Genomic DNA, 19,901 nt, shown 5'->3' with positions numbered 1-19,901 from the left:
GTTTATACTGTGTGCTTTTTTACTAAGGGATGTGCTGGTTTATATTCAGGGAAACAAAAACCGGCACAGCTTCAATGTCAGGACAGAGCTCTGTCTTGTCATACGCTTTGCCGATCGGCAAGTCCCAGCCATCAATCATGATTGATGGCCGGGACCCACTGATCGGCTCGTGCTGGGGCATATCAGATACGTGATCCAGCACAAAGAACCCGTTTTGCCGCTTGTAAGTGGGATGGTCGGTAATTGGTTAAGTGACAGTCAAAGAAAAGAAAAATAATGAATGGTTTAGAAACTTCTTAGAAGAAGAGGTCTAATGCATAAGGACACTAGCAGAAAACTGGAGTCCCACAAAGTGGGTGGGGTTAAATGGATGGCATTCCCAGGAAAGCTTTTTCCAGTGTCTAGTCACCCAACAATAGCGACATATAACCTATGGTTATCTATGAATAGAAGTCCAGTGTACTGTACTGTATAATTAAGATATGTAATATATTGCAATTTAACATTCCTTATATGTGGTGGTGGTTGCACTAGTTGACTTTTTTCATGCTTTGTTTCTTTTATTTCCACCTGGTGGTCCTACCAGTGACATTTTCTGTCCTAGGGTTCAGAATGCCTAACCATACTGCATTCATGGAGAAGCAGCGTTGTCACCCTAGGAAAGGATATGTGCTAGGACTACAGAACACTTCCCCCTCTGCTAGTCTCATTAACATGGGAGTATCCTGTAGTTCACAAAGCTAACCTTGGGGGAAGATGAGACTCCCTCAGATAACATTGCAGAATGTACAGCATACAAGACAGTATCTTTGACAAAATCAACAAGTGTATTTGCTATTATCCAACAAAAAGTAACAAAATTATGTCAACTGCATATAAAATGGACCAAAAGGGAGCAAATAAGAGTTCAATGTTAAGAGTTTACAAACACTTTTAAACACTGTAGTCACCATCTCTTACTTGGTTTTGTGGATAACTGTTCTTCTAAGACTACTAATGTAAAAGGAGCCACTTCGGGCTGGTGAAGAGATCTGGAAAAGAGCCTTTCTGAGCACTGTCTGCATCGGTCTGGACTCAGCACAACCACAACACCCCTTCATTAAGAGCTTACAGGATTCACTGGATCCTACCAGCAGCGGTGTACTTGTGCTTGACTGTGAAGCTGTGTATTGTGCAAAACATCTCAATAGGACCCGTTTCTACTGGATTCTATGCACTGTGGTCAGCAAAATTGCCAAGTGCACCCCAAACCAGGTGGGCCACATTGGCAGCATCTACACATAATATACAGTTGCGTTCAAAATAATAGCAGTGTGTTGAAAAAAGTGAATAAAGCTCAAAATCCTTCTAATAGCTTTTATTTCCATACACACAAATGCATTGGGAACACTACACATTCTATTCCAAATCAAAACATGAAAAAAAATATATCAAATTTGTGTTGTTCCTCTAAAAAAAATTGCAGAAAAGTGAATATTAGACTGTTCAAAAAAATAGCAGTGTTTGTATTCTTCTTTACAAACTCAAACATTCACTATATAAACTGAAAAATGTTTGAATCACTTAATTAATATTTAGTTGTATAAGCACTGTTTCTGAGAACTGCTGTACATCTGTGTTGCATGGAGTCACCCAACTTCTGGCACCTGTGAACAGGTATTCCAGCCCAGGATGATTGGATTACATTCCACAGTTCTTCTTTATTTCTTGGTTTTGCCTCAGAAACTGCATTTTTGATGTCACCCCACAATTTTTCTATTGGATTAAGATCCGGGGATTGGGCTGGCCACTCCATAACGTCAATCTTGTTGGTCTGGAACCAAGATGTTGCACGTTTACTGGTGTGTTTGGGGTCGTTGTCTTGTTGGAACACCCATTTCAAGGGCATTTCCTCTTCAGCATAAGGCAGCATGACCTCTTCAAGTATTCTGATGAATTCAAACTGATCCATGATCCCTGTTATGCGATAAATAGGCCCAACACCGTAGTATGAGAAACATCCCCATATCATGATGCTTGCGCAACCATGCTTCACTGTCTTCACAGTGTACTGTGGCTTGAATTCAGTGTTTGGAGGTCGTCTGATAAACTGTCTCCGGCCACTAGACCCAAAAAGAACAATCTTACTTTCATCAGTCCACAAAATGTTGCGCCATTTCTCTTTAGGCCAGTCAATGTGCTCTTTGGCAAATTGTAACCTCTTCAGCACATTTCTTTGTTTCAACAGTGGGACTTTGCGGGGGCTTCTTGCAGATAGCTTGGCTTCACATAGGCATCTTCTAATTGTAACAGTACTCACAGGTAGCTTTAGACCTTCTTTGATCTTCCTGGAGCTGATTGTTGGCTGAGTCCTTGCCATTTTGGCTATTCTTCTATCCATTCGAATGGTAGTTTTTCGCTTTCTTCCACGTCTTTCAGGTTTTGGTTGCCATTTTAAAGCATTTGCGATCATTTTAGCTGAGCAGCCTATCATTTTCTGCACTTCTTTATATGTTTTCCCCTCTCCAATCAACTTTTTAATCAAGGTACGCTGTTCTTCTGAACAGTGTCTGGAACGACCCATTTTCCTCAGAATTTCGGAGAGAAATGCACTGTAACCAGCATGTACAACATTTGCTGCCTTCCTTCCTTAAATAAGGGCAATAATTGCCACCTGTCTTTCAAAGAATGAATGACCTCACTAATAGAACTCCACACTGCTATTATTTTGAACATGCCCCTTTCAATTAGTGATTCAATTACACAGAATCAGCAGCATGCATGTCATGACTGTTGGGTGTTTTGGATTTCTATTACTCTACTACACCTGCTAGTAAATTATTTGCCATGTAGAAATATAATTTCTACCAAAAACAGTAATTGATCAGTTTAGTGATGTCTGACTGCTATTATTTTGAACACAACTGTATCACCTTCTACAGTCACTCAAAAATGACAGATCTATCTGTTGCTATCCTGAATGGACAGAGATGATTCATTCAGAAATTAATACTCAAGGGTATCAAAACATTTAAAAACAAATACCAGGAAATTGGAATCTGAACTTGTTGAGGCCAATTATGCTGCAAAACAAAACTCTGGCACCCAGGCATAATGGGTGCATGTACAAAATTTGCTTGAAGTGCAAGTATAGTCTAAATATACAGCAGATAAAATAAGTATTGAACACGTCACCATTTTTCTAGGTAAATATATTTCTAAAAGGTGCTATTGACATGAAATTTTCACCACATGTCGCTAACAACTCACACATACAAAGAAACCAAAAAAAATAAGTTCAGAAATTAAGTTATGTGTAATGAAATGGAATGGCACAGGGAAAAGGTACTGAATACATGAAGAAAGGGAGGTGCAAAAAGACATGGAAAACCAAGACACCAGCTGAAATTTATCAGTAATTAGAAAATGAATATCAGCTGGTTCAGTCTCAACTGATGGTCTGTAAAAAGGGGTCTCCTTACCAAGGTGTCACATAAGAGAAATCTCATGATGAGTAAAAGCAAAGAGCTCTCTCAAGACCTTTGCAACCTTATTGTTGCAAAACATACTGATGGTATAGGTTACAGAAGGATTTCTAAACTTCTGAATGTTCCAGTGAGCACTGTAGGAGCCATAATCCAAAAGAAGATAAATTCACCGTAAAATGGCCACGACCAGGTGCTCCTCGCAAGACTTCTGACAGAGGAGTGAAGAGAATTATCAGAAGAATTGCGCAAGAGCCAAGGACCACTTGTGGAGAGCTTCAGAAAGACCTGGAATTAGCAGGTACAATGGTTTCAAAGAAAACAATAAGTAACACACTCAAATGCCACGACCTCTATGTACACTCACCATGCAAGACTCCACTGCTGAAGAAAAAGCATTTTGTATCTTGTTTAAATATTGCTGCACAACATCTAGACAAGCCTATGAAATACTGAGAGAATACAACCTGGTCAGATGAGACCAAAATTGAACTTTTTGGATGCCATAATACACATCATGTTTGGAGATCAATTGGCACTGCACATCACCCCAAAAACACCACACCAACCGTGAAGTTTGGAAGTAGGAAGATAATAGTGTGGGGCTGTTTTTCAGCATACAGTACTGGCAAACTTCATATCATTAAAGGAAGGATGAATGGAAATCATTCTTGATAAAAATCTGCTGCCATCTACCAGGATGATGAAGATGAAACGAGGATGGACATTTCAGCAAGACAATGATCCCAAACACAAAGCCAAAGAAACTCTGAATTGGTTTCAAAGAAAGAAAATAAAGCTGCTAGAATGACCCAGCCAATCACCTGACTTGAATCCAAAAGAAAATCTATGGAAAGAACTAAAGATCAGAGTTCATAAAAGAAGCCCACAGCAACCTTCAAAATTTGAAGACTGTTTGTGTGGAAGAATGAACAAAATCACACCTGAGCAATGCATGTGACTAGTTCATCCATACAGGAGGTGTCTTGAAGCTGTCATTATCAACAAATGATTTTGTATGAAATATTAAATAAATTTCAGTTAGCGTGTTCAAAACTTTTTCCCTGTGTCATTCCATTTTATTACACATAACTTAAATTCTGAACTTATTAGTTTTGGTTTCTTTGTATGTATGGATTGAATGGGTTGTTACTGACATGTGGTGAAAATTTCATGTCAATAGCACCTTTAGAAATATATTTACTGTGAAAAATAGTGACATGTTCAATACTCATTTTACCCACTGTATGTCTTGTTAAAAATGTTGTCTCCACCCTCCTTTTACTTTTGCTGTATACCGTTTATAGAAGATAGTGTATATACCTTTTCTTTAATCCGATTCGGTATGGTCACGTGATCCAGAAGCAGCAGCTCCCCTGTGTCAGTGAGTGGCTGCTGCAGGGGAGGATAGAGGATGGAGCACGGACAATGGAGGAGCAATGAAAGCCGGCGATTGACATCAAAACTCACAGAATTCTACCCCATTTTTGATTGCACCCTGACACAGAAGAGCCACTGCTTCTGGATCACATTTCTTTTTCAAAAAGAAATGTTGAGTTGCCTACTATTCACAACTGATCAACAAAGCAGAATGCTCATGATGCTTACCATATCACAATGTAGATAAGTATTGTTTGACATAGTATGAAGACTAGGTATCATACTATGCTGTAGTCTTGATTAGTAGTGCAGTAAATAATGTCTACATGTGATGCTGTAATTATGCTGTAATTTGCATACAGCAAATTTTATTGCGTTTGTTTGGTTGTTTCCCTTTCCTTATCCTTTTACAATTTACATCTTCTATGAGAATCATAGATTACTTATTGTATAAAGTGTCTAACTGTGTTTGTTGAAAAATACAAAACTTTTCAATAAAAAAAACTTAGATTTTTTTAAAATGCCATAAATAGATCATAGTATGATTTAGTACTAGCCTAGGTAGACTGTTTCATTAAATTGTGCCTGGAACTTATTTTCAGGTGTTTACAACTATGGTAGCTGTAGGCCAGGTGAGACCTTAAAGTGATATTAAAAGGCAAGTTTAAAAAAAAAAAACCCACAAACATATCATAATTACCTGCTCTGTGCAGTGGTTTTGCACAGAGCAGCCCCAATCTTCCTCTTCTCGGTTCGCCCACAGGCACTCCTGGCCCCTCTCTCCTGTCAAGTGCCCCCATAGCAGAGAGCATAGAATGCATGAAGGTGAAAACCTTGAGCCTTTACAACCACTTTACTTATTGTAGATAGCATAGAAAATGGATATATTTTCTGTTTTTTTTTGTTTTTGTCAGTGTCCAGTTAGGTTTAATTTCTTATCACATATTTACTAGAAGTGAGAGGAAATCTCTCCAAAGTGTGAAATACTCTCTTAGACAATATATATAGAAAAAACTTCAGAGCAATAAATACCTCCTACCAGATGTGCAGCTAGCATGTGATGTGTTCCCACATATAACAAAATAAATAAATGGTGAAAATGCAGCGCAAAAATTAAATAAATAAATAAATGCAATGGTGCTACTGTATCAACTGCGACCTGCTAAATGCGTATTGATCAATAGTAACAGTAAATGATACTCCTCCGTACTTGTGAATACTTCATTGAAATATATGGCCAAAAGCATATATTGGATTATTAACATATGTAGATCCATACATAATCTGTAACATCCACAGTGCTTTGTGATATATTTACAACATAAATCGTGCAACTTAATATAACATAAATCGTTGTGAACAGTCTCTTTAATTCCACAATAACTTTGTGTAGACCAGTGTAGTCACACTACTGTATACAAGAGTACGGTGCTCCTGTATCACCCCTTAGTGCTCTTCCACCTCCAACACACTTATGTGCTCACTTCAAAGTTTGACCCATAATGACAGGTCAAACCAAACTTTTCCCTTTTAACCCGGGCAGCTATAATGGTACAAAGTCTTCCCACTCTTTGTAAACTCTTTGCCAGCACTTTTGTGTAGATCCAATCCACTCCGCAATCATGTAAAAAAATGCTGAATAAAGTGTGGTATGTACAACCAAGAATGGCCTTTATTTAATATAATATATATCCACTCACATTAAAATGTGTCCCCCTGGGACACCAGAGGGTTAAAAACTCACTATACAGTGTTCAAAGTTGAGTACATGCTGTAATCCCTCATGCAAAATAGCGGCACGTAGACTTCCAGTTTACGGCTTGACGTCATCGGCATACCCTACACGTTACGTCACAACACGTAACTTCATCAGGAGTCTCTTAGGCGGTTCCTATCCAACAGGATTTCCCCACTGGAAAATTTTAACTTTATTCCTGCTGTCAACTGAAAATTTCCTGTCCCAGGGAAAAAGGTTACCAGGACTCTTCTCACAAGCATTCATTTACCCTTTTATCTTCTGAACATTCCAGATGTTGTCAGTGTGCACAATATGCAATAACCAACTACTGTACAGTCAGAGCAGCACAAGGCATTGCACCCAGCTCTCGACAGCTCAGAATACTGCACTGTGACATGCAAGGCATATGTTAGAGCTTCAACAAGAAGCCATGGTCACTACTTGTATACAAAGTGCATTAGAATTAGTACGATTTTCTTCACAAGAGGTTACCAATTCAATTGTTCAATTACCATATTTACCTCTGTTCCAGTTTTGAAGTGACTTGCTGTAAGATCTGTACTGCTTGCTTATGATATTCCAGTTGTGCTTGTGCGAGAGCAGAAAGCTGGCTCACTTGTTCAATCTGAGAAAATAAAATAAAAGAAACTGCTTGATTTATTGAGCTAAAACAGAAACATTTTTAAAAAGGGTTCTATTATGAAAAATAAATATATTAAGCTATCAGTGGAATGTCCTTTTTTTTTTTTTTAAAAGTATAGGGACTCATTCACAACCATCATGTTTATGTGCGCTACACAGCAGGATTGCACTGCATAAAACAGGGTTACCATTAGAATTTATGAAGCTCTTCACTTCAGTATGTTTTGTTAGATGAAGGTATGTTGTGTTTTAAAAAAAATCTGCTTGCTGCATCCTTTGTATGATTTAGCAAATACAATATAGTCTATGGCAACACATAAAAAGTGCACTTGAAACACATTAAAATGTTTTATATAGTGCAGTTTTCAGTTAACAGGTCCTTATTTCCCAAGTGTCTACAGAAAGGAAATTGTTTATCCTACTCTGGTGTGCAGAGAGGAGATGAGCCCAGCAAAGAGGAGCAAGGGTATGGATAGTCAGAGAGAGGCAAGGAGCAGCTAAGTAGTAGGTGAATGATCCATGATGGAGATGGAATTATTTAGAAGCTAGCCACATATAAGCTAGGGCAGGATGAGGACAGTAGAATTTATCCTAAAATCACTCACAATTGCACCAAAAATCAAGAGACTGTAGAAAAGCAATAAAAATGAAAGAAAACACCCGTAAAATGCAAGCAAAATCCAAATACAATGTATCTTGCTTTGTGTTATATTTTAATGTAATGCACTAAAAATGCATGATGCGCTTTGAGGAAAACGGATGTGTATTTTCCCTTGCGATGGTGTGAAAGAGACCTAATTATTTACTTTTATAACATTTTACTCAAAAGCAACCTCACCTGAATTATAATGTATGTACACTACACACACACACATACAAAAATGTATAGTAATGGAGTCAATAGAGCCAAGCATGGGGTCATTAATGCATTGATCAGCTGGAATATAAATCTGTTTCCAGAAAAATGGATGAAATGCAAGATAAAAGTTTTGGAGTTATGATTTTAATTCCCTGATAAAATTTCGTCTACAGTCTATCATAATCTCAACAGAGTGAGATGTACTAAACTACAGCAAATGACTGTTTTATAGACAATAGAATGGTACTGCATAAGCAAAAGGTCTGTGTGCCTTATAGTAGCAATTTCAAAAGTTTAATTACTGTGAATAAGTCAACACAAAAAGCAGACTGGTGCATTATTTTGTGCTTCAAGTGTTTGTTATGTTATTAAAATTTAATTTACAAAAATGTCCAGGAGTTACTGCAATAAGGAGCGCAGGTTTTTTATGTGACACTGGAGTCTAAAGAAGACTTTCAGTTCCGCATCTTTTTAATTGAGTTGAATTGTAATTTAATTGAGCTGAACTTCGTTTTCTTTCCCTGCAAGCATTTTCAGGGTAACTGATTCAAAAATGACTAAAGCCACTGGATCAGCATGAAACCCAGGCAACCAGCAGTGTTAGAGAGGACATTAATGGCAACCCACATGTTTCATCTGTACAGGTGAAACTCGAAAAATTAGAATATCGTGCAAAAGTTCATTTATTTCAGTAATGCAACTTAAAAGGTGAAACGAATATATGAGATAGACTCATTACATGCAAAGCAAGATAGTTCAAGCCATGATTTGTCACAATTGTGATGATTATGGCTTACAGCTCATGAAAACCCCAAATCCACAATCTCAGAAAATTAGAATATTACATGCAATCAATAAAACAAGGATTGTACATAGAACAATATCAGACCTATGAAAAGTATAAGCATGCATATGTACTCAGTACTTGGTTTGGGCCCCTTTTGCAGCAATTACTGCCTCAATGCGGCGTGGCATGAAGCTATCAGCCTGTGGCACTGCTGAGGTGTTATGGAAGACCAGGATGCTTCAATAGCGGCCTTCAGCTCTTCTGCATTGTTCGGTCTCATGTCTCTCATCTTTCTCTTGGCAATGCCCCATAGATTTTCTATGGTGTTCAGTCAGTGAGTTTGCTGGCCAATCAAGCACAGTAATCCCACGGTCATTGAACCAGGTTTTGGTGCTTTTGGCAGTGTGGGCAGGTGCCAAGTCCTGCTGGAAAATTAAGTCAGCAATGCCATAAAGCTTGTCTGTGGAAGGAAGCATGAAGTGCTCCAAAATCTCCTGGTAGATGGCTGCGTTGAGCCTGGACTTAATGAAGCACAGTGGACCAACACCAGCAGATGACATGGCTCCCCAAATCAACACAGACTGTGGAAACTTCACACTGGACTTCAAACATCTTGCAGTGTGTGCCTCTCCATTCTTCCTCCATACTCTGGGTCCTTGGTTTCCATATGAGATGCAAAAGTTGTTCTCATCAGAAAAGAGGACTTTGGACCACTGAGCAACAGACCAGGTCATTGACGTTGTTTGTTGTTCAGGAGTGGCTTGACAATACAACATTTGAAGCCCATGTCCAGGATCCGTCTGTGTGTGGTGGCTTTTGATGCACTGACTCCAGCCTCAGTCCACTCCGTTTGAAAGTCCCCAACACTTTTGAATTGCCTTTTCCTGACAATCCTCTCCAGGCTGCGGTCATCCCTGCTGCTTGTGCACCTTTTTCGTCCACACTTTTCCCTTCCACATAACTTTCTATTAATGTGCTTTGATACAGCACTTTGGGAACATCCAACTTCTTTTGCAATTACCTTTTGAGGCTTTTCCTCCTTATGGAGGGTGTCAATGATGGTTTTCTGCACAACTGTCAGGTCAGCAGTCTTTCCCATGATTGTGATTCCTACTGAACCAGACTGAGAGACCATTTAAAGGCTCAGGAACCCTTTGCAGGTGTTATGGCTTAATTAGCTGATTAGAGTGGGACACTTTGAGCCGAGAATATTGCACCTTTTCACAATATTCTAATTTTCTGAGATTGTGGATTTGGGGTTTTCATGAGCTGTAAGCCATAATCATCACAATTATGATAAATCACGGCTTGAACTATCTTGCTTTGCATGTAATGAGTCTCATATATTCGTTTCACCTTTAAAGTTGCATTACTGAAATAAATGAACTTTTGCACGATATTCTAATTTTTTGAGTTTCACCTGTACATTTTTACCTTGCATACATTAGAACAAATAAACATTTAATTCCCCGAACAAGCAGGAATGTGTATTCTTTGCCATAATACTAGTTTATCTGTCACTCTGAAAGTGACCCTGTCCGTTTTTAAATCTGCCGAAACTCATACCCTGTAAAAGAAGAGTAAAGATATTTCTCTTTCCTAGTGCCCCTGCTGCCAAACACTGCTTTATCTAGAGGAGTTTATGTCTTTAAGTCTATGAGTTTTGGTAAAGTTAAAAACTAATGACAGGGTTGCTTTAACTAGTTGCCGACCGCAGATAGCCGAATGACGGCTGCACTGCGGCCGGCCAGTTCTGAGTGGACGTCATATGACGGCCTCCCAGAACGCGCTCTCCTGCGCGCCCCAGGGGGCGCGCACCCGGCAATCTCCGTGATCGCTGTGTCCTACGGACACAGCTGATCACGTGATGTGGTAAAAGGCCAATCACAGCGGCCTTTTACCACTTGATCAGCGGTGTCCAATGACACGCTGATCAGAGGGAAATGCAAGTGCCGGTTCTCGGCTGCACTTTCCTCACGCTGTCAGATCGTGAGGAAAGTACTGCCGAGAACCGGCAGTTGTCCGAGCGGGGATCGGCACTGATCATCAGGGCACTGATGATCAGTGCCCTGATGATCGGTGCCCAGCAGTGCCACCCGCAAGTTCCGCCCACCTGTGCCCAGCAGTGCGCCCACTAGCTCTGCGCACCTGTGCCCAGCAGATCACCCACCTGTGCCCAGCAGTGCACCCACCAGTGCCACCTATCAGTGCCCATCAGTGCTGCCTCATCAACGTACATCAGTGAAGGAGAAAAAATAACTGTTTGAAAAATTTTATAATAGAAACAAAGAAACTTTTTTTTTTTCAAATTTTTTGCACTTTTTTTTTATAACGCAAAAAGTAAAGTGCCCAGTGGCGATTAAATACCACCAAAAGAAATCTCTATTTGTGAGAAAAAAATGATCAAAATTTCATATGGGTACAATGTTGCATGACCGCGCAATTGTCAATCAAAGTGCGGCAGCGCTGAAAACTGAAAATTGGCCTGGTAAATAAGGGGGTATAAGTGCCTGGTAGGCAAGTGGTTAAAGAGACTCCGGACCATTTGGGGCAATGTGACAGAGCCCTGATGGCTCACCTCCCAGCAAGTCCTAATCACAGATCCTTGTTCCCTCGCCACCTCCCCACTGAAAGAATAAGCTCCATTGTCAATTGGTGTTGGAGATAAACCAGGTTGATGATATCATTGCACCCCTCCCTCCCATGCAACATGTGTAGGGGTTTGGCACATAGGGAAGACCACATGAGCATATCCACAGCAACAAATCAAGGAAACCAAAAGAGAGGTCTCTGACTGAGCAGGGAGGTGGCAAGGAGCACAAATAATATACCATTGCAGGGCAGTGGGCTATCAGAAGAGATAGGCAACACTGCATATGCCTTATACAGGCTGATTTACACATATACTGTAAATGTTATAAGATATACCATTTATTGCACTTTGATGTTTTCTTATGGCCTCTGAATGATGCAAATATGTGTACTCATTTAGCGTGAAACAGTAGGAATTATTGGAAAAGAAAAAGTAAACTTTGATGTATTTTCATTGGGTATATACTGTATTTTAAAATTACTTTTTTGTGAAATTTTACAAGCACTTTTTTGTGCAAGTGTATTCTATGATGGTTGTACATAACTGTGAATGATAAAATAATAGGACAATTCATCTAGTTTTCAATAAGTATGAAAACACCAAAAAGGCTTGGATAAAGAAAGAGAACCTTTAAAATATTAGCACTGTGCAGCAGCACCAATCAGAAAAACATGATTGGTTGCTTTCTATTCGGTAGTATTTATTTTGCAAATCACTGTCTGATCATGCAGTATACAAGTACTAAATTATTCAACTGGCACATAAAACTTAAAGGGAAAATTCTAAATTTAAACAAAAAGGTACATTTTTCCTTACATCCATTTCCAGAAGGTTAAACATGCTTGATTCTGCAATTTCTTTGGACTCATCAAATTTCTCTAAAGCCTGACGAATCTCTTCATCTGTGATCTTGCCTTGTCGTTTCTTCTTGTAATCAAAGTCCAGACGCCTCCCCTCCAGCTTCTTTAAGTGGTGCTGAATAAATGACGAAAAAAGTTTTTTAAACATATATACCTAGAAATTAAAGCACACATTTAGCACCAGAGTGCATTATGCAAATTAAATGTACAGTTGCAAGAAAAAGTATGTGAACCCCTTGGGATTATGTGGAGTTTTGCATGAATTGGGCATAAAATGTGCTCTGAATGTCATCTAAGTCACAACAATAGAAGAATACAGTCTGCTGAACATAATACTAGACAAACATTAGATGTTGCCATGGTTTAATTGCACATAACATGTAAAAATTCACAGTGCAGGGAGGAAAAAGTATGTGAGGCCCTAGCTTAATGACTTCTCCCAGAGCTAATTGGAGCCAGGAGTATGCCAACCTTGACTCCAATCAGTGTGATGATATTGGATGTGTTGCTGACAGCTGTCCTGCCCTTAAAAAACACACACCTGTTTTGGGTTTACTGGTTTCAAGAAGCACTGTCTGATGTGAACCATGCCTCGCAGAAAAGAGCTCTCAGAAGACCTACGATCAAGAATTGTTGACTTGCATGAAGCTGGAAAGGGTTACAAAAGTATCTCCAAAAGCCTTGATGTTCATGTGTCCACGGTAAGACAGACTGTCTACAAATGGAGAAAGTTTAGCACTGTTGCTACTCTCCCTAGGCGTGGTCGTCCTGTAAAAATGACTGCAAGAGCACAGCGCAGAATGCTGCATGAGGTAAAGAAGAATCCCAGAGTGTCAGCTAAAGACTTACAGAAATCTCTGGCACATGCTAACATTTTTGTTGACACATCTACAATAAGGAAAACATTAAACAAGAATGGAGCACATGGGAGGACACCACGGAGGAAGCCATTGCAGTCCAAAAAGAATATTGCAGCACGTTTGAAGTTTGCAAAAGAGCACCTGGATGTTCCACAGCACTACTGGCAAAATATACTGTGGACAGATGAAACCAAGATTGAGTTGTTTGGGAAGAACACACAACACTATGTGTGGAGAAAAAAAAGGCACAGCAACATCAAAACCTCATCCCCACTGTAAAACATGGCGGAGGGAGCATCATGGTTTGGGGCTGCTTTGCTGCCTCAGGGTCTGGACGGATTGTTGTCATTAATGGGAAAATGAATTCCAGAGTTTATCAAGACATTTTGCAGGAAAACGTACGACCATCTGTCCGCCAACTGAAGCTCCGCAGAGTATGGTGATGCAACAGGACAATGACCCAAAGCATACAAGTAATTCAACAAAGCAATGGCTGCAACAGCACAGAATACGCCTTCTGGAGTGGCCCAGTCAGAGTCCTGACCTCAACCCCATTGAAATGCTGTGGCATGACCTTAAGAGAGCGATTCACACCAGACATCCCAAGAATATTGCTACACTGAAACAGTTTTGTTAAGAGTAGTGGTCCAAAATTACTCCAGATCGTTGTGCAGGTCTGATCTGCAACTACAGGAAACGTTGGGTTGAGGTTATTGCTGCCAAAGGAGGGTCAACCAGTTATTAAGTCCAAAGGTTCACATATGTTTTCCTCCCTACACTGTGAATGTTTACATGTTATGTGCAATTAAACCATGGCAACATCTAATGTTTGTGTAGTATTATGTTCAGCAGACTGTGTTCTTCTATTGTTGTGACTTAGATGACGTTCAGAGCACATTTTATGCCCAATTCATGCAAAACTCCACGTAATCCCAAGGGGTTCACATACTTTTTCTTGCAACTGTATACAGCAGCTCATGATAACACCTTAGAAGTTAATGCAATAAAATGGAAATAAAAATCTCCCTTAAGAGTCATTTAGCTATATAATATAGAAAGACCAACGCCAATAAATCTGGAGGTCCTTATGCTACGGTTTATCACCACATTATTTATTATCTGTTGAGTGTAACAACAAGTGAGGTATGTGTATTATCTTCAGGCATTTGTATTTTACAGGGTTGCTCCTGGGCTTATCAATAGCCACCTTAATTTGACTGGCAGTTGCAATAGTGCTGTATATGCTTGGTAAATTCCCTTCTGTGCTTCTGTAGAGGTTCAAACCAGTTTGTGCAAGTATTATTACCTGTCTATTCACCTGTTTGAATATCAGTTCTTCATTAAGTTAGTCTGTCTGTAGGTTTTCAGTGTCAGTAGGGTACTGCCTCTATCAAAATAACCTCTTTATTACCCCTGGTGTACAGTATATCAATCATGAGAGATTTCAGAATCTGTTCCATGCCATCCTTGACAGAACCGAGTATTGAAAGGCTGCCATTTTAATCTATCCAGCTGATACAGTTATAACTTAACTGTACATTTTCCTACTTAAAGTGTTATAAAAAAAATCTGACATGATGACACAGCTCTACCGTCTTTACGACAACCTTTTAGTGGCTAAATGTCAGTTATAATTAGCTTTTACTTATCTCTGACCAGTGTGGAGTAAGTCATTACATTTGTCACCTTTTTACTTGTTGCTACAGGTTAAATTACATGCAACAGCAAAAAAAATGGATACCAGATGCAAAAATAGAATGAATCCAAGATTGCTTGTTACAGCTTACCCAACATCAAGGTTGTGGCAACCTTCAGTTTAATAATAAAAAAAAAAACATCAAAAGCAGCTGGGGCCTTCAGTCTCCTACATAGAACATGTTCTACCTGGTTTTAAAATGTTGTTTAATTCTTTCTTCTTTTACCTGTATTTCTTTTAAATCTTTGTCATGCAGATTTTGCAGTGGATCTATGAAGTTCTGCTTAACATCAATGTCTAAGGAGTCTTTGATATCAGAAAGCTCCCTCATAGCTTCTCCTACGTCAACAAGAGCTGGACCTGCAAGTTAACAAATAAAAAATCAACACATATTCCATCTAGTCTAAATTTTGTTTCAAACATCCCATCATATAAGATCACTTCTTTTTATCGTGAAACGGGATTAAAGGGCAAGTTCTGAAACAAAGAAAAATCCACAAGCCCTCTCCCTAGCTAATAAATACAATGAGTTGTGTCATTCTCTGCAGGTCTGTACTTACCTCCTCCAATGGCTACAGCCTCCTGCAAGGTCTAGTAACAATTTAGTACTGCTGTCTGCTCTGGCAACGTAATGTCCCTTGGACTTGATTATATCTACCAATACTGCATGAGCAAAGGACTGGATGCTGGAGGCCACAGCAGTTGTAAGTAAGGGGTGGGGAGTTGATACAGCCCAGTATTTTAAGGGAGCTAGGGAAGAGGTCTGGGAAGATTTGTACATGTTCCTTAACTTATCCTTTAAAATAACATATTTGGTTTATATCTAAAAATGAATCCTGTAGTAAATCAAATGGATAGCATAATTATTCCACTGCCTAGGCTCAGAGTACCGCTATGAAGCCATTGTGTGACAAGACTGTTGACATCTGAGAACATTTCAATTCATTTTTCCTACTGAAGTGTTTTAAAGAGCTGCAGTCCGGGTGAGATTATTTCACACATTTGACTTACAAGCAAATGTTGAATAAATAAAGTGACAATAAAATAATACTTTCTATCAGATTGTGCTTGAAGACTCTACAACTGCCATTCATGGCATCCTAGAAAGACTATTTGAATATACATACGGGGTAATCAGCATTCTCATTTACATATATTCATTCATTTCTGGTAGCCTTTCATAGTTTATCAAAAAAGTGCTACAAAGAAGTTATGAAAAAGAAAGTTCGTTGACCTCATGTATCAAAGTGTCAGTATTAGAAAGTTGGTTTCCCACCACTGGTCAAGGTCAGACTTTCTGAATGTTTTCTTTCTCTAGGGCAGATCTGAAAGTAATTGATGCCTATGGGGTAATAAAAGTAATCCTGGCACATTGATACATGAAGCCTAAGAGAGAAAGCTGTCTCTGTAACTTTGTTGAACTCAGGCTTTAATGTATCCATATTTTAAAGAGCACTGCAGCCCAATTTTTTTACAAGTTAAACATTTGAAAAGCTAAATGAAGCAAAGCAATCTCAGTACAGTAAATGGTATTGCTTTATATGCAGGACTGATGTAATAATCATTATACAAAATCTTAACAGTCCTCAAATACTTCTAAATGCAGCAGAACCCCCCCCCTTCCCCAGCAAAGCCGGACCGGATAGTTTTCCAATTCCAATCTAGACTTGCCCCAGAAAAGCATCACAAAGAGAATAACATAAGGCATTAAAAAGTTAACTGACACGGTATCATAGAAACATAGAAAGGTGACGGCAAAAAAACACAGAGTGAGTTTTTTTTTGCTTTGGGGGGGTTGTTTTTTTGTTGTTTTTTTTTGTTAACTTTTTTGCTAAGTTTCTTTTTGAGTATAGATCTATGGTTGTCTCAAGCATGTTGGAAGCTATTTACTGTTGACTGGCTCACTACCTCTGCTGGAAGTTTATACCAAGCATCAACTACTCTTTCAGTAAAATAGTACTTTCTGAGATTAGTTTTAAAGTTTCCTCCAGTTAGTTTAAGGTCATAGGTATTGGTCTCGTCGTAATTGCCAGTAACAATGAACATTTCAGTAAATACCAAATACATAAAGCATCCAAGATATTCAAGTCACATTAGAAGGGACACTAGAAGTTTACATGGTTAAAATTAAGAAACAAAAACAAATTACCAAAGTTTGATTCATCTCCAATTTCTCTGCCATACTTTAACATGGCTTCTGCTAACAAGGCTTCAGCTTGAGGATATCCAGGCCCCTTTTCTTGCCCACGGATCTTTGACATTGTGTTGATCATATTGAGTTTTGCTCGAGAAGCTGAATATCAAGAAACAGACATTACAACAGCAATCATTGTTTAAATGAGAATTAAACTCTAATAGATTAGCCAATTCTTGCATCAATGTCCATTCACAGTTTTAAGATCAGTTTAACTTCAAATATCATTACCTGGATTAGGCTGGAGATATTCTATTGACTTTGTCATTATTTCAATGACTGCTCTACTGGTCACATCTACTTTCTAAAAACAAAGAAAAAGTAAAATATAAAAACGTGTTTTTCATGATTAAAAATAGACAGCACAGTTTAAAATACACATTTTTCTGTCAAAGTGACTGTAAGCATTCAAAACAATGAAACGGCAATGAAACAGCTCCCAAAAAAACAGAGAAAATATGTTTTGGGGTCAGTTGTAATTCTGAGATATTTTCTGTTTGCTTTACTATCTGTATACAACCTTACTTTACAAATAAACATTAAAAAGGGTGCGACTTGTCATGTGATCACATGACAAGTCGCACCGTTGTGAACCAGGGCTATAGGGTTATCTAAAAGAAATGGGACACCAGAAGCTGCCTGCCTTTTGGCTATCTGCTTTTTAACTGATGTGCCTCTATCTCTGCTGACTGCACACAAAAGGAAGGAGATGGGGATAACTCACTGTTCTGACTGCATCTTTCTTTTAAAAATGCAACTTTTTAGTACTGATTATAATAAGGAAAATGTATGCTAAACTGTTTTTTAATCAAAGTAATGTTTAAAAAACTCTTTTAACCACTTGCCCTCCAGAGGATTTCCCCCCGCTTCCTGACCAGGCCATTTTTTGCGTTACGGCGCTGTGTTACTTTAACTGACAATTGCGCAATCATGCAACGCTGCACCCAAATGAAATGATGTCCTTTTTTCCCACGAATAGGGCTTTCTTTTGGAGGTATTTGATCGCCTGTGCGTTTTTTATTTTTTACACTAACAATTTTGAGAAAAAAACAATATTTTGAACTTTTTGCTATAATACATATCCAGTAAAAAAATTTAAAAAAATTACATTTTGTCCTAAATTTAGGCCAAAATGTATTCTGCTGCATGTTTTTGCTAAAAAAAAATCCCAATACGTGTAAATTAATTGGTTTACGTGAAGGTTATAGTGTTTACAAATGGTGGTATATATACTGGGCTTTTTTTTTTCTTTTTCACTAGTAATCATGGCGATCAGTGACTTATAGCGGGACTGCGGTGGGCATTCTGATACTGGGGGGAACTGACTTGATGCCACTGAAATCCTCAGTGCTGTGCACAGCCATGCAAAGCAGTGTGCATGAGCTGACGGGAGAGAACTGTTTTGTTTACCAAGATATTCTCAGCAATCACTGGGTGCGGGCGAGTAATCACCAGCCTGGACTCAGTGATTGACAGCCGCAGCCACGAATGGCGGCACAGGTAGGGCCTCGCGCATTCTCCCTACGCGGAAATGAAAACTTGCGTATATATATATATGTGATTTTGTGCACCGCTGCCACCCTGTAGCAGTAGATCCAAATTACACTTACCTAGATGGATGCAGCATCGTTCAGATCTGATCAGCTCTAAGTGGGAGAGCTTGGGGATCCCATGACCGCTGAGTTCTCATCGCTGCTGTGTCAGTCACCACCGTCTGCTCTGCCCTCCGCACTTACTGGAATGCTGGGCTGTGGAGGGTGAGGGAGCGGCTGGCTCAGGCTCGCTGAGCCTGGTGCAGCTCCAAACTCTGGGGTGGATCCCAACTTTAAAGTTGGGACCTTTCCATAGCCTGGACTAGCTGAGTGATGTCAGCAGACAGCAGGCTACAGCCCGCTGTCTGCTGAAAATAGGTCACAGGAGTGCAGGATGAACTGTACCCCTGTGATCCACAGGCGAAGTACAGCCAAAAGGGCTTTAGCTGTACTTCTCCTTTAAACATTCATCCATCAGTCATCATAGGGCAGCTTTGATTTGGAGAATCAAAACCCTGCCTTTACCGATATGGCCACCACCACAGAGACAGTGCAGAACACGGCATGGTAAGTCAGTAATAGGCAAAAGATAAGCTTCAGAGACATTCAACATAATACTAGTGACTATTCCTATTTGGGCATGGCTCAGTTCAGGTGCTCTTTCATAATCAAAGCCCCATGTCATCATCTCTCATTTCCATTAACACCCACCTCCCCCCGCATCTTTACTATGGGCACCCAGCTCTGACAGCTTGCAGCTTCACATATCCCATATCCCAGAAGACTGCGGGAGGGAAGGAGAACTTCCACTTCTGTTTGCCTAGGAGGTCAGAGCAGAAGTGGAAGCAGATACCTGTTAAAATCGGGTAGCCGCTCCCCCCTCCTCCCAAAAAGCTGCAGGAGCTGGGGAGGAGGCCTTAAAGAGGAACATCCCTTTTGGGTGTGTAATGGTTGTGTGCATTAGGCACATAAAAACTGTAGGTGACATCCATCTTATTCAGGTTACAGTCATTTTTTGTCATGGGAAGAGGCATAGCCTAGTGATCTTACCCCCTCCCTCCTCCTGCAATCCATGGAATTCAAAGTCTTAACTTTTAACACACTTCAAAAGAGCATGTTATCTCAACTTAGGGCCAGCAGACACCAGCACACAGGCCTTTGCTAGAGCTGTAAACAGCTAACTGAAGTCCTGACAGGATGTCTGTTAGTTTCTACTGACCATAAAAACAATTCTACAGGTTAGCATTTCTCTCTGACCTATTGTAAAAAAAGAAACCTTCAGTTCTGTCACCCATG

At 39.5% G+C, this 19,901-nt stretch overlaps 1 protein-coding gene across 1 annotated transcript in view; it reads right to left on the bottom strand.

The window, feature by feature from the left end:
- SH3GL2 (SH3 domain containing GRB2 like 2, endophilin A1) overlaps window positions 1-19,901 on the bottom strand; it is a 224,832-nt gene that overhangs the window by 10,502 nt on the left and 194,429 nt on the right. The window contains exons 3-7 of the mRNA XM_089693957.1: window positions 17,305-17,377; window positions 17,029-17,172; window positions 15,106-15,239; window positions 12,280-12,438; window positions 7,104-7,207 (exon numbers count right to left, since the gene is read on the bottom strand). Of these exons, the coding sequence (XP_089550083.1) occupies window positions 7,104-7,207; window positions 12,280-12,438; window positions 15,106-15,239; window positions 17,029-17,172; window positions 17,305-17,377 (614 nt within the window). The remainder of the gene's footprint in view (window positions 1-7,103; window positions 7,208-12,279; window positions 12,439-15,105; window positions 15,240-17,028; window positions 17,173-17,304; window positions 17,378-19,901) is intronic.

This window comes from Staurois parvus, unplaced genomic scaffold (assembly GCF_062004578.1).
Source record: "Staurois parvus isolate SC_StPar_1 unplaced genomic scaffold, SC_StPar_1.0 ptg000644l, whole genome shotgun sequence".
Lineage (NCBI taxonomy): Eukaryota > Metazoa > Chordata > Amphibia > Anura > Ranidae > Staurois > Staurois parvus.
The sequence above is the reverse complement of the archived record's forward strand: the minus strand, read 5'-3'. Positions and strand labels throughout refer to the sequence as shown.